Source organism: Colletotrichum gloeosporioides (assembly GCF_011800055.1).
Source record: "Colletotrichum gloeosporioides strain Lc1 chromosome Unknown consensus_83, whole genome shotgun sequence".
Classification (NCBI taxonomy): domain Eukaryota; kingdom Fungi; phylum Ascomycota; class Sordariomycetes; order Glomerellales; family Glomerellaceae; genus Colletotrichum; species Colletotrichum gloeosporioides.
Window position 1 is genome coordinate 277,592 of NW_025544728.1, and position 18,463 is coordinate 296,054.

The 18,463-nt window shown below is 52.2% G+C and overlaps 6 protein-coding genes across 6 annotated transcripts; 1 reads left to right on the top strand and 5 right to left on the bottom strand.

Moving 5' to 3' along the window:
• Positions 1-86: 86 nt before the first annotated feature.
• On the bottom strand, positions 87-9,104 carry GCG54_00000994 (Polyketide synthase-nonribosomal peptide synthetase; the record flags this gene model as incomplete). The annotated part of the gene is made up of 7 exons (XM_045401124.1): positions 87-1,552; positions 1,607-2,307; positions 2,368-3,330; positions 3,395-4,649; positions 4,706-4,926; positions 4,979-8,069; positions 8,123-9,104. The coding sequence occupies 7 exons, from the start codon at positions 9,102-9,104 to the stop codon at positions 87-89; spliced, it is 8,679 nt and encodes a 2,892-aa protein (XP_045258908.1).
• Positions 9,105-9,833: 729 nt separating this feature from the next.
• On the bottom strand, positions 9,834-10,984 carry GCG54_00000995 (putative oxidoreductase; the record flags this gene model as incomplete). Its single annotated transcript, XM_045401125.1, has 3 exons — positions 9,834-9,967; positions 10,019-10,793; positions 10,856-10,984. 3 exons carry the CDS (start codon positions 10,982-10,984, stop codon positions 9,834-9,836), a joined length of 1,038 nt encoding a protein of 345 aa, XP_045258909.1.
• A 1,782-nt stretch (positions 10,985-12,766) lies between these two features.
• Positions 12,767-13,597, top strand: GCG54_00000996 (uncharacterized protein; the record flags this gene model as incomplete). The annotated part of the gene is made up of 1 exon (XM_045401126.1): positions 12,767-13,597. One exon carries the CDS (start codon positions 12,767-12,769, stop codon positions 13,595-13,597), a length of 831 nt encoding a protein of 276 aa, XP_045258910.1.
• Positions 13,598-13,685: 88 nt separating this feature from the next.
• Positions 13,686-14,781, bottom strand: GCG54_00000997 (uncharacterized protein; the record flags this gene model as incomplete). Its single annotated transcript, XM_045401127.1, has 2 exons — positions 13,686-14,292; positions 14,369-14,781. The coding sequence occupies 2 exons, from the start codon at positions 14,779-14,781 to the stop codon at positions 13,686-13,688; spliced, it is 1,020 nt and encodes a 339-aa protein (XP_045258911.1).
• A 220-nt stretch (positions 14,782-15,001) lies between these two features.
• Positions 15,002-15,314, bottom strand: GCG54_00000998 (uncharacterized protein; the record flags this gene model as incomplete). Its single annotated transcript, XM_045401128.1, has 2 exons — positions 15,002-15,148; positions 15,204-15,314. 2 exons carry the CDS (start codon positions 15,312-15,314, stop codon positions 15,002-15,004), a joined length of 258 nt encoding a protein of 85 aa, XP_045258912.1.
• Positions 15,315-16,557: 1,243 nt separating this feature from the next.
• Positions 16,558-18,311, bottom strand: GCG54_00000999 (Cytochrome P450 monooxygenase aclL; the record flags this gene model as incomplete). Its single annotated transcript, XM_045401129.1, has 5 exons — positions 16,558-16,735; positions 16,790-16,965; positions 17,023-17,337; positions 17,404-18,195; positions 18,249-18,311. The coding sequence occupies 5 exons, from the start codon at positions 18,309-18,311 to the stop codon at positions 16,558-16,560; spliced, it is 1,524 nt and encodes a 507-aa protein (XP_045258913.1).
• Positions 18,312-18,463: the final 152 nt, after the last annotated feature.

Genomic DNA, 18,463 nt, shown 5'->3' on the forward strand with positions numbered 1-18,463 from the left:
ACAGTACATGATGAAACGTGCTACGTTCAAATGACGCGTGTGCAAACACCTGACACCCATCTTCAAGCTATCATTGCGCCATACCCTTACTCCCTAATCTTCAACAGCCTGGGGTAGTGTGCTTCCCCTGGCGCATCAAACGTCTCAATCAGTGCAGCAACGGCGGGATGCAGTCCTGAACCAATAGCTCTCCGAGCCCATTCCTCCATTGACAAGACTTCATACGATGCTTCAACACCATTGTGCTTCCCAATCTCATTCATCCTGTCCATGGGAATAACAATATCGCCCACGTTGTTGAAGTATGAGACCCCATTACCTTGTCTCGGTTCAGCACGGAGCAGCTCCCGGATGATGTCAGAACAGACACTCTCAACGCGGACGAGGTCAAAAGCTCCTTTGTTGTGGTTTGCCTTAGGTACGGCTTTGATACGATGGGAGTAGTGAAGAAGAGCGTTGACCCAGTCGAACTCTGCCTCCGCGACACTGGCGTCATCACCGGCGCGTATGATGGTAGAAGGCCGTTGGATCCAAATCTTCAGGCCATGTAAGGCGTTGACTTTCTCGAGAAGACCCTCGCATACCCATTTGCCGCACATGTAGCCATGAGTGCCATCGGGCGAAGGCTTGATCCCACTTGCTGTGGCCGAAACCTCGGGGAATTCGTCTTGGCCGTACAGCAAGCAGACTCCCACAGAAGAAACGTAGTGGATAGGAATCATGCGTGGCAGGCACTTGCGTACCAAATACCGGGTGGACTCGACGTTGGTTTGCTTGACAGCTGAGTAGTACTTGAGATGGGATGTGTCGGAGCCGTTGTGGATCACGGCGTCAACCTCCCAAAAGATTGAAGTCTCCTGCTCTTCAGTGAGGCCAAAGCGGGGAAGCCGTAAGTCACCCTCGTAGTAGACGATGCGGTCGGAAGCAGGTGGCAATCGTCCCTTTTCAAGTCGTTCTGAAAGCCGACGAACTGCGACGCAGATGATCTTTGTGATTGATGGCTGTTCCAAAAGCTGGTTGAGGAGATGGTGCCCAAGAAGACCACTGCTTCCAGTGAGAAGAACAACGTTGGGTTGCTTTTTTGGAGGATTGATACTTGGGAATGGGATGATGCCAAATGGTGGCGACATCTCGGCTTCCCAGTCGATCCCCTGAACAGCTGCATCATCCTTGTCCGAAGCGCTTCCAGGGGTGGTGATTGAAGTGGAGGGTGATGAAGGCTCTGGACTGCTCTCGGTCGGTGGTGTCGCGATAGTGGTGCTCGTACCACTGGTGTTGTCATCGTTGGGAGTGACTGCGCCGTCCCTTGCAACCTGGGGAACCAAACTGGAAGGAATGCTTCCAGCGGCAATTCTAGCCAACGTACCCATCTCAGAGTCGTTGGACATGATCTTCAGCACGGGGATCGAGACTTGGAAGTTCTTCAAGAACCAAGACCGGATATCAACCGAGACGAGTGAGTCTAAGCCGAGATTGACGCTGCGCATGACCATCAAGTCATCGTCGGTTGTCGATATCTGCAAGATGGAACGTAATTGAGCAGAAAACGACTCTGTATCACTGCTTCAGTTCTGTCGTAAGTTTTAAAGTGTGTGAATGGACTTACCCTGAATTACTCGAAGGACGTCAGCATCAGACTGACACTCCTGGAGACGGTCCTGGATCGATGCGGCCTTTGTCTGCTGCTTCTTTCCATCATTGCTCGTGGTCTGATGGACGATGAAGTGGGCAAACATTGGGTTGGAATACCACTTGGGGATGTTGGCGGCGTCGGGGGATATGTCAAGAAGACCAGTCGAGATCTCGGGGCCATTGGGCGAGTCAGGGTTGCCGGCGTCGATAGCCTCGGCGAAGATTTGGTGGAAGTCATCCTCAGACAAGTGGATCATGGCCATCTTCGCGACTGTGACATCGAGTTGACGGTCTGACTCGGTGATGTAACCCGCACCAATCACGGCACCGACGTTTATGACGGTTGAAGCAAGGCCGCGCTTCCTGCGATTGGCAGCAACGCCACACATGCCCATGTTGGCGGCAGCATAGTTGGCCTGGCCGACGTTTCCAATGACGCAGTTGATCGAGGACAAGAGCACGAAGAAGTCGAGGTTCACGTCGTGGAATATGTTGTCGAGATGGATACTTCCGAGGACCTTGGGTCTGATGACGTCCGTCACCTGGTCAAACGCCATGTTGCGAACGGAAACATCTCTCAGGACCATGGCTCCGTTGAGAACTCCAACAATGGGCGGGAGGGTGTCGACAATGGTTTGGTGTACGGCACGAAGAGCCGTCTCATCGGTCACATCACTGTAAATCGTGTCAGCAATGAACCCTCGGACGGTTTCCACCAGAAGGGAAAACACTTACCATGAAATAATCTTGACAGTAACACCGTTTCGTGCATGATCTTCGATCCAAGCGGGCTCGATCCTGGGGTTACGGCTCGTCAAGACGAGGTACTTCAGACCTCGGTCAATCATCCAGTCGCATAATGAGATGCCCAGAGCACCCGAAAGACCACAAATCCAGTAGGTCCTGTCGTGTTTGAAAAGTGGTTTGACGTCAAACCGAGTGACTCTGGCGGGAACTGAAGTGGTGGCTGGCCAGTCAATGATGGACAACGGGTTCTCCGGGGCTTGACCGCTTGTCAAGCTTTCGAGACTGACCAAGTCGTCAATGTGATCGTATTGTTGACTTTGGACATAGCCAATGGCCTTCTGAAGGAGCTGCTGCAAGACTGTAGACGGGTGACGACTTGGATTGACGGCGTTGGGAGAGAAGATTGTCTTCGTGCTCTCCTTGCGACAGTGGGGTGACAGGACAGACTCTATAGTCCGATCGTTCTCCGACTCGCCATGAGAGAGGGCACAAAAGCAGGCGATGTCGCTAGGAATCAGACGGCTGATTTCAGAGCGGCCAACATAACGAGGCAATTTGATCCAAGAGGGCGGAATCGACACAGCGTCGTCAGCGTCCGTAGTAAAGACCACCTCCACGCCAATCTGAGCTGCCTGATCAGACGTGGCCTTGGCGAGGGCCGCAGATGGATTGTGTATGAGCGCTTTTTGGCCGTAGAAAAGAGGGTCAATGATTGCTCTGCTGACGAGATGGGCTGCGGCGATCGTGAGGACAGCTTCATCTGTCAAGTCGGGGAACTTATAGAGAACCGCCGCCTCCCTCGCAACTTGAATCACGGACGTCAAAGATGGCACGAGTGTGAGATACCGAGTGCCATCTTCGTCAAGGCCAACGGCAAGGAATAGATGGCCTATCGGGGTTCTTACTGCGGAAAGAATCGCACGTGTGGTCTTGAGCTCGATGACACCAGATCTGTGGTTTTCCAGGTTAGCTTCAAGCCTGAGAAATTATGAGAACCCAACACGGAAAGACTTACTGCCTGGTATTAGGGATGATTTCGAATCTGGACAATTTGCGGACGAAGTATTCGTTCTCCCACTTCAACTCAATCGGCGAGTCATCCACGTCGACTTGGTGCAGAATGGGCCGCTGGACAGAGTTCAGTCGATCGTTGGCGTCGCGAATGGGCCGCAATCTCGGAACAAGCTGACGACCCTCGCCATCCATGATGATCTCGGGCTCCATAGTATGCAGAACATCACCGCTTTCCAAATGCTTCGCAGCGAGGCGAATGAGATTCTCGGCAATGGCCTGCGGGTCGGCCTTGTTGGCGTCGGGAATGTCCAGGAACTGTAGGCGAAGATCTTCCTCCTCATGTACAGCAGAGCGACCGAAGCCGACCGTCATGTTGGTGTAGGGCTCGTGGTCAAGGCGACCGCTGGTGATCCAGAGCAAGGTCTTCTCACCCTCAAAGAGTCTTCTGAAGGCGGTCCATCTCTCGGGACTAATGTCCTTGAAGACAGGGAAATCGAGCTCTGTTAAACTCAAAATGAGTGCATTGGGCTCCATGATACTGTCATCTAGATCCTCCAGGGCCTTGAAATGACGAACATTGCCGAACAAAGGTGCGAGAAGATTGTTGATCTCTTGTGAGACGTGGGCTACGGGGCCTGTCTGGCCGCCGATCAGGATGAGCTGCTTCTCTTGCAGTAGCTCCTGTGCCGAGGATAGCGGCTGTCTAATGAGACCAACGCGGTCATCAACAGCTTGCGATACGAAGAGGATGGTACCAAAGGTATCGAGAAGAAGTGGAGGCGACATGGTGTCGATGCCGGAGAATCCAGTTCGCTTCAGAATATCGCTCCACTCGGGAATGTTGATGAAGGGGGTGAGAGTTCGGCCTTCATCTACTCCTCTCCACCATCCAGAGAGAGGGCCAAAGATGAAACTGGCACCGGCTTGCATGGGTCCTTCGTTGCTTCCCTCGCCGATGAGAAGGAAGCCTCCGGGCTTGAGGAGCTTTCGCAGGTTTCGCATGGTCTCATCGAGCTTGGCTGTGGCGTGAACTACAAGGTATGCGATGACCACGTCGTAGGAGCCTTCAACAAATCCTTGCTGGAGCGGGTCATTCTCGGCATCGCAGACTTTGAAAATCATCTGGTTACCCCATTCCTCGAATGCTTCAGCCGCGTTCTCGAAAAAGCTGGACGAGATGTCGGTGAATGTGTAGCTTCCAAAGCTGTGGCCGATAGTTCGGAGGATGTTCTTGGTCGCACCACCAGTTCCGGCGCCTATAATCTGGTTGTCAGCTCCGTCACATCGTTAAGTTGAAAAGATGGAGGCTCACCGATCTCAAGCAGGTTCAGATGCGGGCGCCGATCTGTGAGTTGCTTGACGATGCCGCTGAGCCACATCGATGACTGCATAGTGCCAAAGCCGTGTGCGTAATACTCATCCAATAGTCCCGATGTGCGGAAATGTTCAAGCATTGTGGTCTCTCCTTTGAAGACCTTGGGCATGGTTTCGCCCACAAGACGCATGATCTTGACAACAGAGTTATCAGCGACACTGAAATATTTCGTTAGCAATATCACTGACAATTTGCGACGTATTTGCATACGCTTTGGATTCAATCTCGGCTACCACGTCCTCACGCGTGTCAGTAAGCCACTCCTTCCGACCATACTTGTGGTCACCCTTTTTCAGAAGATCCGTCATATGCCGAGCATAGTTGAGATAATGACATGACGGACTCTCTGATCTAGCCGGAGAACCTTCTGGAACATCCTCATCGAACCGCCTGAGATAGAACGCAGCAATCCGGCTAAGAACCCATAGAAGATCCGTGTCTGCCTGGGTGACTGGAATACCCTCGGCAGCAAGGTCTCCATCTGGAACCGTGGGGACGAAATGAGTCTTGTAGAACACATTACGGTCGTCGCTAGCGGCCGATCTCACAGGTTTGAACTTGACCTGATCTAGCTGGACCGCAACGTTTGGAGAACCATCAAAAGAAATGTCAAAGTTGCCCGAGAATCCAGCCCCTGGCTGAGACCGATCTTCGCGGTTGCACGTCGAGTCAATAGCGACATTCTCCTGGTGCTCTTGAGAGGCTAAGACTGCAGGGTTGACCCTGATTTTGCCGATGCTCGTGGGCATATGAAGGATTCGCAACTGTTCATCCCCCGGGTAGCTGTAAGCAAGACTGACTGACTGTATGGCAGCATCCAGCTCGACCGGGTGGAACAGCACCACCTTTGAATCGGGAGTCGTTGCTCGTTTGGCGATGCAGCAAGCTCGCCCGAGCTTCCTTCTAAGTCCAATGAGGGAACGGAAAGGGCCACTGAAGTTGTACTCCAGGCTCTCCATGAAGTTGTAGAGACGGGTTGACTCAACAGTGATCAAGTGCGGGGGCGTTGGCTTTCTCTGGGGCAGTAAGCTCCCAGATGCCTCGCCCAAGAACACCTTCAGTTCTCCATCGGCTACCAACGAGAGTTCCTCGCCGCCAAGAGCAGCGGAGTAGGTGAAAAAAGCCGTGATAAAGTCTGACTGGGATTTTGAAATCCGTGAAAGTTCAACATGAACTTCGACGCCCGCATCATAGCTCTCAAATGGGAAACCTTGGCGAATGTAGAAATCCTCAAGCTCGATCAGCCGAATGCTCTGGTCACCGGCGAGAGATCTCGCGGCTTCAAGAGCAGTGCTCACGTACCCAGCGGCGGGAAACACGATCTGGCCTTGTACCTGGTGACCTTCAAGCCAGGGTATCTCACTTGGCTTCAAAATATTCTTCCAGCGCATGGTGTGCGGAGAGCTGTCGGGTGAAATATCCCCCAGCAGAGGATGGAACGGCTCTTGGCGAAGGCGAATACGACGCGATCTTCGAGACTCGTGCCAGTATTGTGTCTCATGCTTCCACTGATAGGTTGGAAGACCCTTGAGGACACGGAACTGAGGATTATCTGACAACATCGCAACCTCGCAACGTTGAAGGCTCACTGATCCTCCCAGCCGTGACCACAAGAGGCCTAGACACGTCGAGAAGGACTCGGCGGCATCTTGACCGCGACTCAGAGATCCGTGATAAGGGATGGTTTGCTGCAAGGCGTCTTGGATGTTCTGTCCAGCGGGTCCTTTGAGAGCAGGATGAGGTCCGATTTCAAGCGCAACATCAAAAATGGCGTCTGAGCTTGCTGAGACTGCGGCTGTGATAGCTTGCGAGAAAAGAACCGGTCTTGTCATGTTCTGTGCCCAATAGGTGTGACTCAAGTCGGCAGATAGCTCGACGGGTTTGCCATCATGAACACTAGAGTACCAAATGCATCGCGATGAGGATGGCGCCTGTGCCTTGACCCCGGCACGTCGAAGGGAATCCACATAAGGATCAAAGCATGGAGCCATGTGTCGCGAGTGGTATGCTTGGTCAACTCTGAGTCGTCGATTGAATTTCTTCTCGTCGCTCAGAATAAGCTCCAATTCCTCGATGGCGTCTTCGTCTCCTGAGATGGTAACGCTTGACACGGAATTGCTCGCGGCGACGGTGATGCGGCCGTCAAAGTCCGGGTTCTCGCACAGCTCCAAGGCATCTTCCATCGAAGTGCCTGCTGCCAGCATTGCTCCCTTGATGTTGCCATTCGGGCTTGCTGCATGCTTGCAGTGCAGTCCTCGGTAGTACGCGATATAGATGGCGTCGCGAGCACTCAGAAACCCGGCAGCATATGCGGCAGCGATCTCGCCACTAGAGTGGCCTACCACAGCATCAAAATGGACATTTCCAGAACGGAGGAGGTCCACCAGCATGATCTGGACTGCAGTGCAAAGTGGCTGAGAAATTGCGGCTTCATCAAGTCGGGTTGTCGAGGGATCAGCGAGAAGCTCCTTCTGAAGAGACCAAGTCGGCTGGTCTTCGGCTGGAAGCTGGGACAAATGTGTCTCCAGATCCTGAATTATTCGCCTGGCGTAAGGTGACTGTTCGATCAACGCAGCACCCATGCGAGCATACTGGGCACCTTGACCAGTGAAAATGCCGAGTATTTTTGATGATGTAGCAGAGGGCCTAGCCAGCGTCTTGATTCCGAGCGGCGACTCCTTCTCATCTAGCTGTGTCTGGATCTTAGTCCTGAGATCGGAGATTGAGGCTGCGTGAAAGGAAGTACGATAGGGGAAGACGGAACGACGCTCCCTCAGTGTGTAAGCCAAGTCATGAGGATTGATGTCTGAATGGGAGTCGAGATGGTGAAGATACGCCGTCAGGTTGGCACGAAGTGCCTCTTCTGAAGCGGCAGAGAACGTGAAAGGGGTGAAGGGTCCACTGGCGGCGGCAATCCCAGCTCGTTCCACTGGCTGCTGATAGCTCTCGAGAATGGCATGGGCATTGGCACCTCCAAAACCGAAGCTGTTGACACTCGCTCGCCTTGGCTGGGAGCCGGCCAACTGAGGCCATGACTGCGCGGTCTTGACAATTTCAAGGTTGTCATAGAATGGCGCGACTGAGGGGTTCAGGCTGTTGAACAAGAGGTTTGGCGGAATCGTAGAGTTTTGGAGCGCTAGTGCTGCCTTGAGGACGGCTGCTACGCCAGCGGTGCCCTCAGTGTGGCCGAGCACGGTTTTGATGGAGCCGACGTATAACGGAGAGCTGGCTAAAGTTGCCTTTGCGGTGTCTGGGTTGTCAGGGAAGAACGCAGAACTGATAGCTTCGGCCTCGACGGGATCTGTCACCTTTATTAGTAAAATTGTCCGTCGGAAATGAATATTCTACACTCACCGCCGGCCGGAGTTCCAGTTCCGTGGGCTTCAAAATACTGAGGTCTGTCTCCCGGGATGGTAAGATCAAGCCCAGCCTTGGCGTAGGTTTTCTGGATCAAATCTCTCTGGGCTGTGGCACTCGGCATGGTCAAGCCAGCTGTTGCACCATCCTGGTTCAAGCCGGTCTCCCGAATGATGCCTTCAATGTGGTCATTATCGGCGAGCGCAGCGCTTAGCGTTTTCAGAACGACGGCCGCCACGCCATCTCCACGGGCATAGCCGTTGGCGTCCTTGTCCCACATCCGACCAAGACCATCGGGAGATAACATCTTGACCTTGCTCTCGACCACAAACATCTCCGGACCAAGGATAAGATTCGAACCGCAAGCCACAGCCATGCGCGAGTCTCCTGACCTGAGTGTTTGGACCGCATTGTGTACCGCAACTAAACTGGAGGAACATGCTGTATCCGTAGTGACTGAGGCACCATGCCAGTCAAAAAAGTATGAGATGCGATTGGAGAGCACTGCCCTCGAGGTTCCCACCGCAAAGTAGGTTGGTGCTTCGTCCAGATCACGGAGTAGCATAGCTTCGTAATCCCCACACATCACACCAGCGTAAACGGCTGTGTCACCACCTCTCAAGCCCTCGATGGTCATGCCACCGGATTCGATAGCTTCGTAGACGGTCTCAAGCAGCATTCTTTGTTGGGGATCCATAGCTCGAGCTTCGATGGGGTTGATACCGAAGAATTCTGCATCAAAGACTTTCGGGTCTTTCTCAAGAAGGTACGAGTGCATAACATTAGACCGACCATGGTGAGAGTTGTTTTCGTGGAAAAAGCCTTTGGCGCTGAATCTGCTCTCTGGGATCTCTCGACGGGCATCGCGAGGGTTTCGGAGTAGCTCCCAGAGTTTCGAAGGAGAGCTCGCATCGCCGGCAAAGTGACAGGCACTGCCAACTATGGCGATTGGTTCGTTGGTTATTGTTTTGGAGTTCATTGTTGTTGCGTATCAACAGGCTTTTGGAGGGCAAGAAGGTTTTGGCGCAAGTCCCGTCAAGCAACGGGAAGTCTAACTCGAGAGGCAGAAGTGGTAACTCTATCCAAAGACTTTGGACGAGTCGATGGAGGGTATTGAGGTTCGGTCATACATTCAGCAATCCTGATTCGGAGATGGGCGCTGAACTGTCTTCTGCCGACCTATGATTTGCTGTTTGCTACGGAGCTCTTCCGTGGTGCCAGTGGATGGCAGTTGCCCGAAAGTCCGAGTTCTCGGTCTCCTTCGGCCGGCATGACATTACTAGTGAAACGTCTCAAATAGGAAACCGTCACCGAATATTGAGTAGTCATGTGGTGGCCAGCCAATGGACCGACCGATCGGTACGCCGCAACGCCACAGATTAGAAGTTATGTGTGGCTCTCCAGCTACTTGCAACATGAAATGGATGCCTCAGCTGAGGATTGTCTCTATTCTTCCCGGATTGAAGATTGAAAGATTCAACATGATAGCTAGCTGGTCTTATGACCATACTTTTCAACGACTTTATGATCCTGTCTAAATTGAAACATTAACGTGTAAAGAGGAACATATTGTAACTACTCGATAATTTCAGTTCCGTGGCGAAACTATAAGAACACAAGTACAGCTTTCATGCGTTGATTTACCTGTAATCATGATCATTGACAAATCTCCGTGGCTATCTTCAGTCATACACCATTATCTCATGGTCTAATAAAAGTCGTGTAACTGCCCTTCAGTCCATTCCCAAAATCTTTTCGCGTGTCCATTGCCCCCTTCCTGTTCAGTCTTCGTTGCATCTTCCAAGTCCGGGCGGATTGGATACAAACGACCCCATGGGACCACTAGAAAAATGTCAGCGTTGCAGTAGAGCTTCACATCTGCATGGAACTTACCCCATTTTCCACTTTCCTTCATCGTGATGTTAGGTGATAGCCCGGAAAATAACTCTGTATAAGCACCAAATATAGGCGGCTGAAGAACCAGAGTCTTGATCAAGCTTTTGAACAGAAATCCTCCGTCCCGGTAAAGGTCGGAGTTGAGATGTCCAGGATTACAAGGCACGCTAACGATGCCATCCTCCTGATGGCGTCTTGCAAACTCCACCCCATGCAGCCAATTGCCAGCTTTGCTGATTCCGTACCTTTCCAAAGCCATTAGGGACGGCCAGTAATTGAGGTAGTCCAGGGAAATTCCATGGGACTTTTCGCCGACAACTTCCGTCCCCATCGAAGAAACCCAGACTACACGAACTGAGTTGGGCGGCTCGACCTTCGCCGTGGAGGCCAAAATGGGCGTCAAGAGCTTGGTGAAAAGGAACACCCCAAGGACGTTGACACCGAGATGGAGCTCATGGCCTTGTGCAGTCTTGATCGAGCCGTCGCTGTTCTTGAGTGCTTGAACAGCGGCATTGTTGAAAAGCACGTGAAGCTTGCTTTCTTGGGAGGTAAACTTCTCAACGGCAGGCTTGATGGTGGAAAGGTCGGCGAGGTCAAAATACAAGAACACCAATCCCCCTTTGCTCTCAGGCCACTTCTTCTTGATGTCTTCTATGGCTTGCGTTGCTTTCGTCTCAGATCGAGCAGCAACGTAGACTTTGGCATTTTTAGAGTAAAGGATCTGGGCGACTTCCTTGCCTACTCCGGTGTTGGAGCCAGTGACAATGTAGACCTTTGAACCAATCAGCGAGCCTCTCTATGTGGACTGAATTTGGCCATGCCATTGACATCTACCTTTCCTGACAGATCTGGAATGTCTTTCTCGGTAAAACTTGGTTTCGGTGGCCATGTCTGAGTTATGATGCTAGAGAACGACAAGAAAGGAGGCAGAGGCGGCCGGGTAGCGGGTTTGTTCGTCGTCATGGCGATTGAATTGGGTCGTAGGAGATGCTCCTGTTGGTCGCTTCCAGTTTCACCCAAGAATGAATCATATCCCATTGTAATTCAATAATCCAGGCGGTGATGCTCGAGGGAAAGCAATCCAATGGGGAAACCGAGACCGACCGGCTTCGGGGCCGGGGTTCTTCGGTGGATCAAAACCTTAAATTCAGGAGACGGGGCGGGCACCGGCTTTAGATCGATTGGAGTTCCCCGCCACGAAATCCGGTTACACTGGGCTTACTGTTGTGTATGCAGTAATTCCATCGATCTACTTGTTTTCCTTTTCTTCTGTCCTTTGCCTTATGTCCTTTTCGTATCGTGAACAAAACGCGACAGCCTTCTTGGCCCATAGAGCGGCAACTCTCGTCGGAGAATCAGTTCGCCAGATGTTTGATGTCCGGAGCTTGCAGACCACGAGCTGACCCATTCACCAGTCCCATCTTCAAGCCGCTCGCTTACGCCGTTGATGTCTACTAAGATATTCTAATAAGAAGAAAAAAAAGGCACCCGATCAGCATCCAGCAATCCAACTTCGAGGTAGCTGAGACCTGGACGCATGCAACTGCGGTTGAGGTAGTGAACATTGGTCCGTAAAGCTCTCGACGATCTCGCCGTCTTCCCATTGGTCATTTCTCCCTGGAAAGACGTCGATGTCGAAGTCGCCGCTTCGCCGAACTCTGACGAAGGATTGCGTACGGCCCACGTTAACTTATTCCAGATCCAAGTCACACCATTGGGCTATTATGGTTATGTCAGTGACTGTAGTGCTGTTTGAAATGATTTTGACTCGGGTACAAGACGCTAATGGGCTGCTCCCCCCTGCATCCACCGTACACTACTACGCACGCATGTGCGAGTCGTGCTGTTGACCCCTCAAGACGGCTTCGGGAGAACCTCGTCCTTTTTTGGCCGAAATTTCCGTCATGTTGGATTGCCAAGCCGGCCGCCCACGCGGGCGGCCGTAGTTCAAATACGAAGTGAGAGCTTAATTGCTTCCATCCGGGTTGTGGGGGATAATGGAAATGCATGTTTCTGCTCTGTTTGTATGAATGCATTCTTCATCGATTGCTTGATGCCCAAATCATGGTCCTTGTAGTGCCGTGGCAGGGTCAAGCTTTGAAGCTCACGAGCTGGTGCAACATGGAATTCAATGTACGATCCAAGCTTTGTGTTTCAGAGGACTGTCAGTCTCTTTTCGCTGACATCTGCTACCAAAGTGCGTGAAAATGTGAAAATAAGATGTCAGGTTTTGCAGAGTCCTCTGGCTGCCACAATGGCTCTGAATATAACCACAGCACGTAAGGAACAGTCTTGAATACTGGTTCGTCAAATGATTACAGCCCCTGTCACAATTAGAAAGCATGTTTCTACCAAGGAAACGACCAAGTGCCGGGCCCGCAGGTTCGGGAGTACCGCCACCGCGGAACGACGCCAAGACATCTCTGAACTTTGTTTTATGGCGTTCCCAGCATAGGACGAATCCGATTCGTAAGACATCGAGAAGGCCCATATGAGGATTCATGGCCTTGACCAGAAGTTCATTGGAAAAGGAGGCGTCCCCTTTCAACAACATGTGTATATATCGTCTTCTTAACCGGCTACAATAGAGAATCAGACGACATCTCCATACGAGGCACGACTTCGACAGCTTGCACTCTTCGCACATTCGTTTTACTAGTATTGGCTGCATACAGCCATTCCGTCAATCTTTAGAACTGAAGGCTTGACAAAACCGCCTTACCAGGAAGACCATCCTGTCTCACAATGTATTTCAAAAATACCTTGGCTCTTGTCGCGCTGCCGGCCTTGGCCTCAGCCGCCTACACCACGGAGTATCTCACCGGCTCTTCGAACAACACCATCCAGGTTCTCGTCGAAGGAGAGGGCCCATCATTGCTTGTATGGCCATCATACGCCCGCGACAGTATCGAAGACTTCCACGAGTTCTCCACCGCACTTGCCGAAGCCGGGTATCGAGTCCTCCGCCCTCAACCCCGAGGCATGGGCAAATCCACCGGCCCCATCAAGACGACCTGGGATGAGCTCGGCGCCGATGTTGCTTCGGTCATTGACACTTTCGGCAACGGCAAGGCCGTGGTGCTAGGCCACGCCGCTGGCCAGAGGGTCACGAAGCACATGGCCGCTACCTTTCCAGAGAAGGTACCGTCAATCGTATTGGCATGCATCAACACCGGAATCAACACCAACGCCACCATTGCTGCCACGGCGACGATCGCCAGCAACTACAGCAACCCTGTCGAGGAGAGACTTGCGGCACTGGAACTGGGCTACTTTGCCCCTGGCCACAACGCATCAGTCTGGTTGTCGGGATGGTTCCCCGAGGCCGTCGGCTCTGTCTCGGGCACTGGTGTGAGCACTCTTGGAGGAAACAACACGCAGATCCTCGATGTCATTGCAAAGTTGGACCCGTGGAGAACAGAGGACCAATGGAACTACACCACCGGTCTGGCGGGTGATCGCTCTACGGTGGTGTTTGTTGAGGACGCATCCCATGCATTGTTCCCCGAGAACCTGCAGGGGCTTCTTGATGTTCTACTCCCGTGGTTGAAAACTCAAACATCTGGATGGCTGTAGAGACTTCTTGGTCCCGAAACAAGTTAGATGGTAGAAAATTGAGTTGACACTCACCAACGAGCAGTCGTCTTTGAATGAATACTAGAATTCAAACATTCTCTGTGTTATGTACGTTCAACCGGTCATGTCCTGCCCTTTGTCCACCTGCTGCTATTGGAGGACCCCGTGACTCAACGTTCATCGATGGTTCCCTGAATCTAGCCATCTCCGGCATGGTCTCAAAATCCAGATTATGTCCTTCCAACTCCTCTGTAAAGCTACGATTAAGTTCCGTTGTCAAGGTAGTAGAATCTTCCTTTTGATTCTCGGCAAACGGACTGATCAGCTGCCTGACATATCGGTCCATTTCACCGAGTCGACCAGGGTGTCGTAGCCCGGCTTCTGTTGTCTCGTCTTCGGTAGTAATGCGCGCCATCCCACCGTGATGATCTCTCGGGCTGATTCGACCCAATTCCATCTGATTCGGAAACTCTCTTGACGTGCTCTCAACCTTGACCTCGCGCGTAACGTAGATAAAGTTGTTCCATGTCTTGGTGACGACGGGCCAAAACACGGGGATTGATGCCAACGCCAGTGATAATCGGTTCTCGGTTTCTCCAAGTAATATGATTGTCGGGAATGATTTCGTCGGATCGGGCTCTCGATCTGAAGTCGCCCTGTTGGCGACGATGCGCCCTCCTGCTATAACGTTGATTCTAGATGACCGATTAGTTCCCACGTCCTGTTGAACGCCAGTAACAGCACGCAAACAGATTCTTTGCATGCGCTTACAATGCTCCGATGAACAGTAATCCCATCAGGCCCAACTTTGTTCGTCGAATAGTGTCGTCGCTAAATAGAAGAGGGATAGGCAGGACAAGAATGATAAAGTCCAAAGCCATATTTGTCGCATTAGATGACACGACTACGTTGTAAACTTCCATCGAGTTGGTGGAGCCGTATCCGTAGCAGTTCGATTCTGAACCTAGACGATAGAACTGCTGGACTGGGAAGCACGGGAACCACGCCATGAAGGAGAAAGCGAAGCCCCACATCGAGACGATGATAATCAGCATCGTTGTCGCAACTCTGAGGTTTCGCATGCGGCCTTTGAATAACCGGAGGTATTGTAATAGGATCGATAGTTTCACTAGGGCATTTGACGTGGAAAATGACGCGTTTGACATGTAAAATAACTGCTCCATGTGTGAGCCTAAGTCACTTTGTTGTGCCTACGAATGGGCCCTGCTCACGAGAAAGAACATCTCTCTGTCGCTATCGGGGACTTCTTTAAAAGGGTGTCCCATGCCATAGTTGGTTCCTGTTGCTCCGTTAGTCTTAAGTGCTGCTGCAGAGCACAAACATCGACTGGGTGGGTGTGCGGTTACCAAGAGCAAGTCCTATCGCGCTCGCTGAACCAGCAAGCTACGTAGTAGTCAGCAACCCGTCATCGACATTATTGAATAGAACCCGTACCAATGCTAGCAAAACGACGGCATCATCCCATCCAGGTGCTCGTACGATCCGTACTCTGACAAATATTCTTAGGCCGACGCAAAACCAAGCCACAACCTATAAACGACTGTCAGCAGCAAGTCGCAATATCATATTTTGCGATGGTTCATACCAAGCCAGACGAAATGACGGCTACAATTGTGCTTTTGCGATTTTCAAACGGCAAACCCTCGTCGGTGTAATGAGAGGGGAATTCGCCAGCACGGGTGAGGTTCCCGTACATCGTCGTGAAAGGGAAAACCCGACGACTACACTAGACTCACGACCACAACAAGCAACCGTAGCGGATTCATCCATTGTCGCATGGCAGAATTTCTATCACGAAATGGAGGGGAAGTCGTCCAGTGTATTACCCCCCGAGAATCCGGAGGGGGGTCGCGCACGTGATTGACGGCTCCTTTACTGTTTCATCCTCGTCAGGAACTCGTACTTTCATTCGATGTGTAGATAGCTACCGGGCGCAAGCTTCCACACGCCAATGACTCGGTTCCCTCACACTTTGACAAATTCACCAGCTCACCCACGCGACTTCAAAGCTTATTTTGCTTTTACATTGCGAACATTGGTCTGGAGTTCTATGCTAGCAAACCTACGACACGTGGCGCGGGGGACGCAACCCAATTAAGGTAGTAGAAAATGCATGTCAATGGTTGAGAAAGCCGTCGGGAACCTCGTGGGAGTGGGATGCCGATGAGCAGACTTTGGGATGAGCAGGATTAGTCCGGGGAGGGGATCTGCACCGGAGACATCCTACGGCTATTTTGCTGCGGAGTGAATCCGCGACTCCGCGACTCCGCACCCAGCATGTATACCCCTGATAACAGGCAATTATTCAGAGCATTTGTCCTCACAAGAAGGCTGATGGGATCAATGCCTCCGTGGAGATCATTGGATTGTGGGATTCCTAGCTCGAGTAAACCCGGGGATAAGCATGAAGAGAATCCGAACGCATCGGTGCCGTCGGATACCGCCCCTCACTTGGTAGGGTCAGGTTTGCTTGACTTTGACTTTGAACCAAAGTCTATTTGGTCTACTAGTTCTTCTCATTGGGAAATGCTGGAGCCTGTGAGACGAATGCACCCCTCTCAGACATCACTCCATCGTCCATAGAAACACGTGGTACGCCGCATGCTAAGACCACTTAGACAGGTCTGTCTCTCACAGTCTCCCACATTTTTGATGAAAGTGCTGAATTAAGACACATGAGATAATAACTGGCACGAAAGTTCAGAAGACAGAAGCATGCAACACTATGTGGGTGGGTGAACGGACCGTTAATTAGAGCTTGGCTACTTGTAGGCACCAACTCGCCTGTCGTTGTACCAAGATGAAGGCGCGCGGACCAGTTCGGTCAGTTCTCGTCGGGTTTCGAAAGAAGTTGACTCCGGATGACACAGGGCGAGTAGTATAGGGCGCTTGTCCTTAAAGTGAGGCTATCACGAATGCATTCTACCCAGTCTATCAACCTATGAAGATGCACCAGAACCCGAATACTTCGGCTTCAAATACATATACAGCCCACCCTTCTCCCACATGAGATACGATCGTTGCTTGTCCATCCAACCTCGGCTCTGCTGCGTGACCTCAACATCGAAATTCCACAAAACACGTGCCAGGATGAACCGCATCTCGGCGTTGGCGAGGCTAATCATTCAGTCAGCAAGTGTCCCGCACTCAAAATGGTTGGACGATACTCACTTCAACCCAATACAGTTGCGAGGGCCGTATGAGAACGGGTGGAACCCTTCTCGCCGGTCGGTGGAGAACTCCGAAGTCTTGCTGTCGGCGAGCCATCGCTCGGGGATGAATTCGTCGGCACGCTTGAAGTTGGCTTCGCTGCGGTACATGACGCGATGCGGGATGCCCACAATTGTCTACAATAACTATCAGCAAGAAGTATTCCCTCAATTCAACCCGGTGTATCAACTAACATTTCCCGGAATGAAGTCTCCAAGGATCCAGTTGCCCTCGGGAGGCGTCGTCCGCCACAACGCATTCGGCCCGGGAGGGTGGTACCGGAACGTCTCGTCGATGACAGCGGCCAGGTAACGTAGCTGCATGGCGCTGCGCATGTTGATCTCGTCTTCACTTTTGAACGTGTCTTGCAGTTCCTTCATGAGCTTGGCCTTGACTTCCGGGTATGACGCCAGCATGTACATGATTCCTGAGAGGGCGCTTGCCGTCGTCTCCGCACCTGCGAGGGTCAAGGTGACAGCGTTGCTGTAGATTTCTTCTTGCGACATTTTCTGTTGATTCAAACAGTCAGTACTTTCACTGAAGCATCAGGTTGTCTAATGGGGGCCGAATCATACCAAGCCGTCCTTTTGAGTGAGCATGACCTGCACCAAATCAGGCCTCTCCACATTGAGCGCAAGCCTCCGATCGACCGTCTCCCTCAAGACCTTACGGTGCTGCGCATACTCCCTGACCAGCTTGATCGTCGCCAACACAGGGGCAAAGAAGAAGAAGAATGGGATACGCGTGCACAGCAGAATTATGTATGTCAACTTGATGTTGCTCAGCACGAAGGAGATCCACGGATGCATCATGGACTCCCGTAGACATCCAAACGGCTCGCCAAACGCCAAGTCTCCCGTGACGTCGAACAGGCAGTACACGAACCACTGCCAAAGATCAATCGCGGCCTTGCCGTCCTCAGCCCGTTCTCTCAGGCGCAGGATCAGCAGGTCGACGTATCCCGCAATGGCCGGCTCCTGCTCCAGCATGGCGTTGGTGGTGAAGCCGTTGCTTAAGATCTTGCGCATGCGTCCGTGGTCGCCCGTCGCGGCGCCGAGGATATCGTTGGCGTCTTTGCTGAGATACCACGACGGCTTCTGGTTCTCCTTGCGCTTGCCGGCGCGGTAGCGGCCGTAGACATCGTCCCACGCTTCGGGGATCGCGTAGGAGAGCTCGTTGGGCCCAACGCGCACGATGGGGCCGTACTTTGTGTGGATGTCCATCAGACTGTTGTGCATGTTGCCGGCCATGAAGGAGAAGCCCCATGGGAGGACGGAAGCTGCCCATAGTTTCGGGCCTGGGTATTTGCGGAGAGGGTGGAAGTAGACATTGTAGATGGGTCGCAGGATCACGAGGTAGACGAGAGTCTGCCTCATGTGTCAGCGTATTCTTTTGTGTTTGCCGTGACAGGATGGCTCACAAGTCCGGCGACGACAGCGCCTAATATGGGCCATGAAAGCCCGAGTGTGACTTCGGCCAGCATTCTTGCGACTTCTCGTCGCAGTTCCGTCTCCAAATGACTTCAGATGAGAGCAAAGTTGAGGCTGGACAGTGACAGAAACTCTGCCGATTGATGACTTGCATGAAGGTTCAAGCCGATCCAGAATGCTGGGAGCAAGCCACTTCCAGAAAATG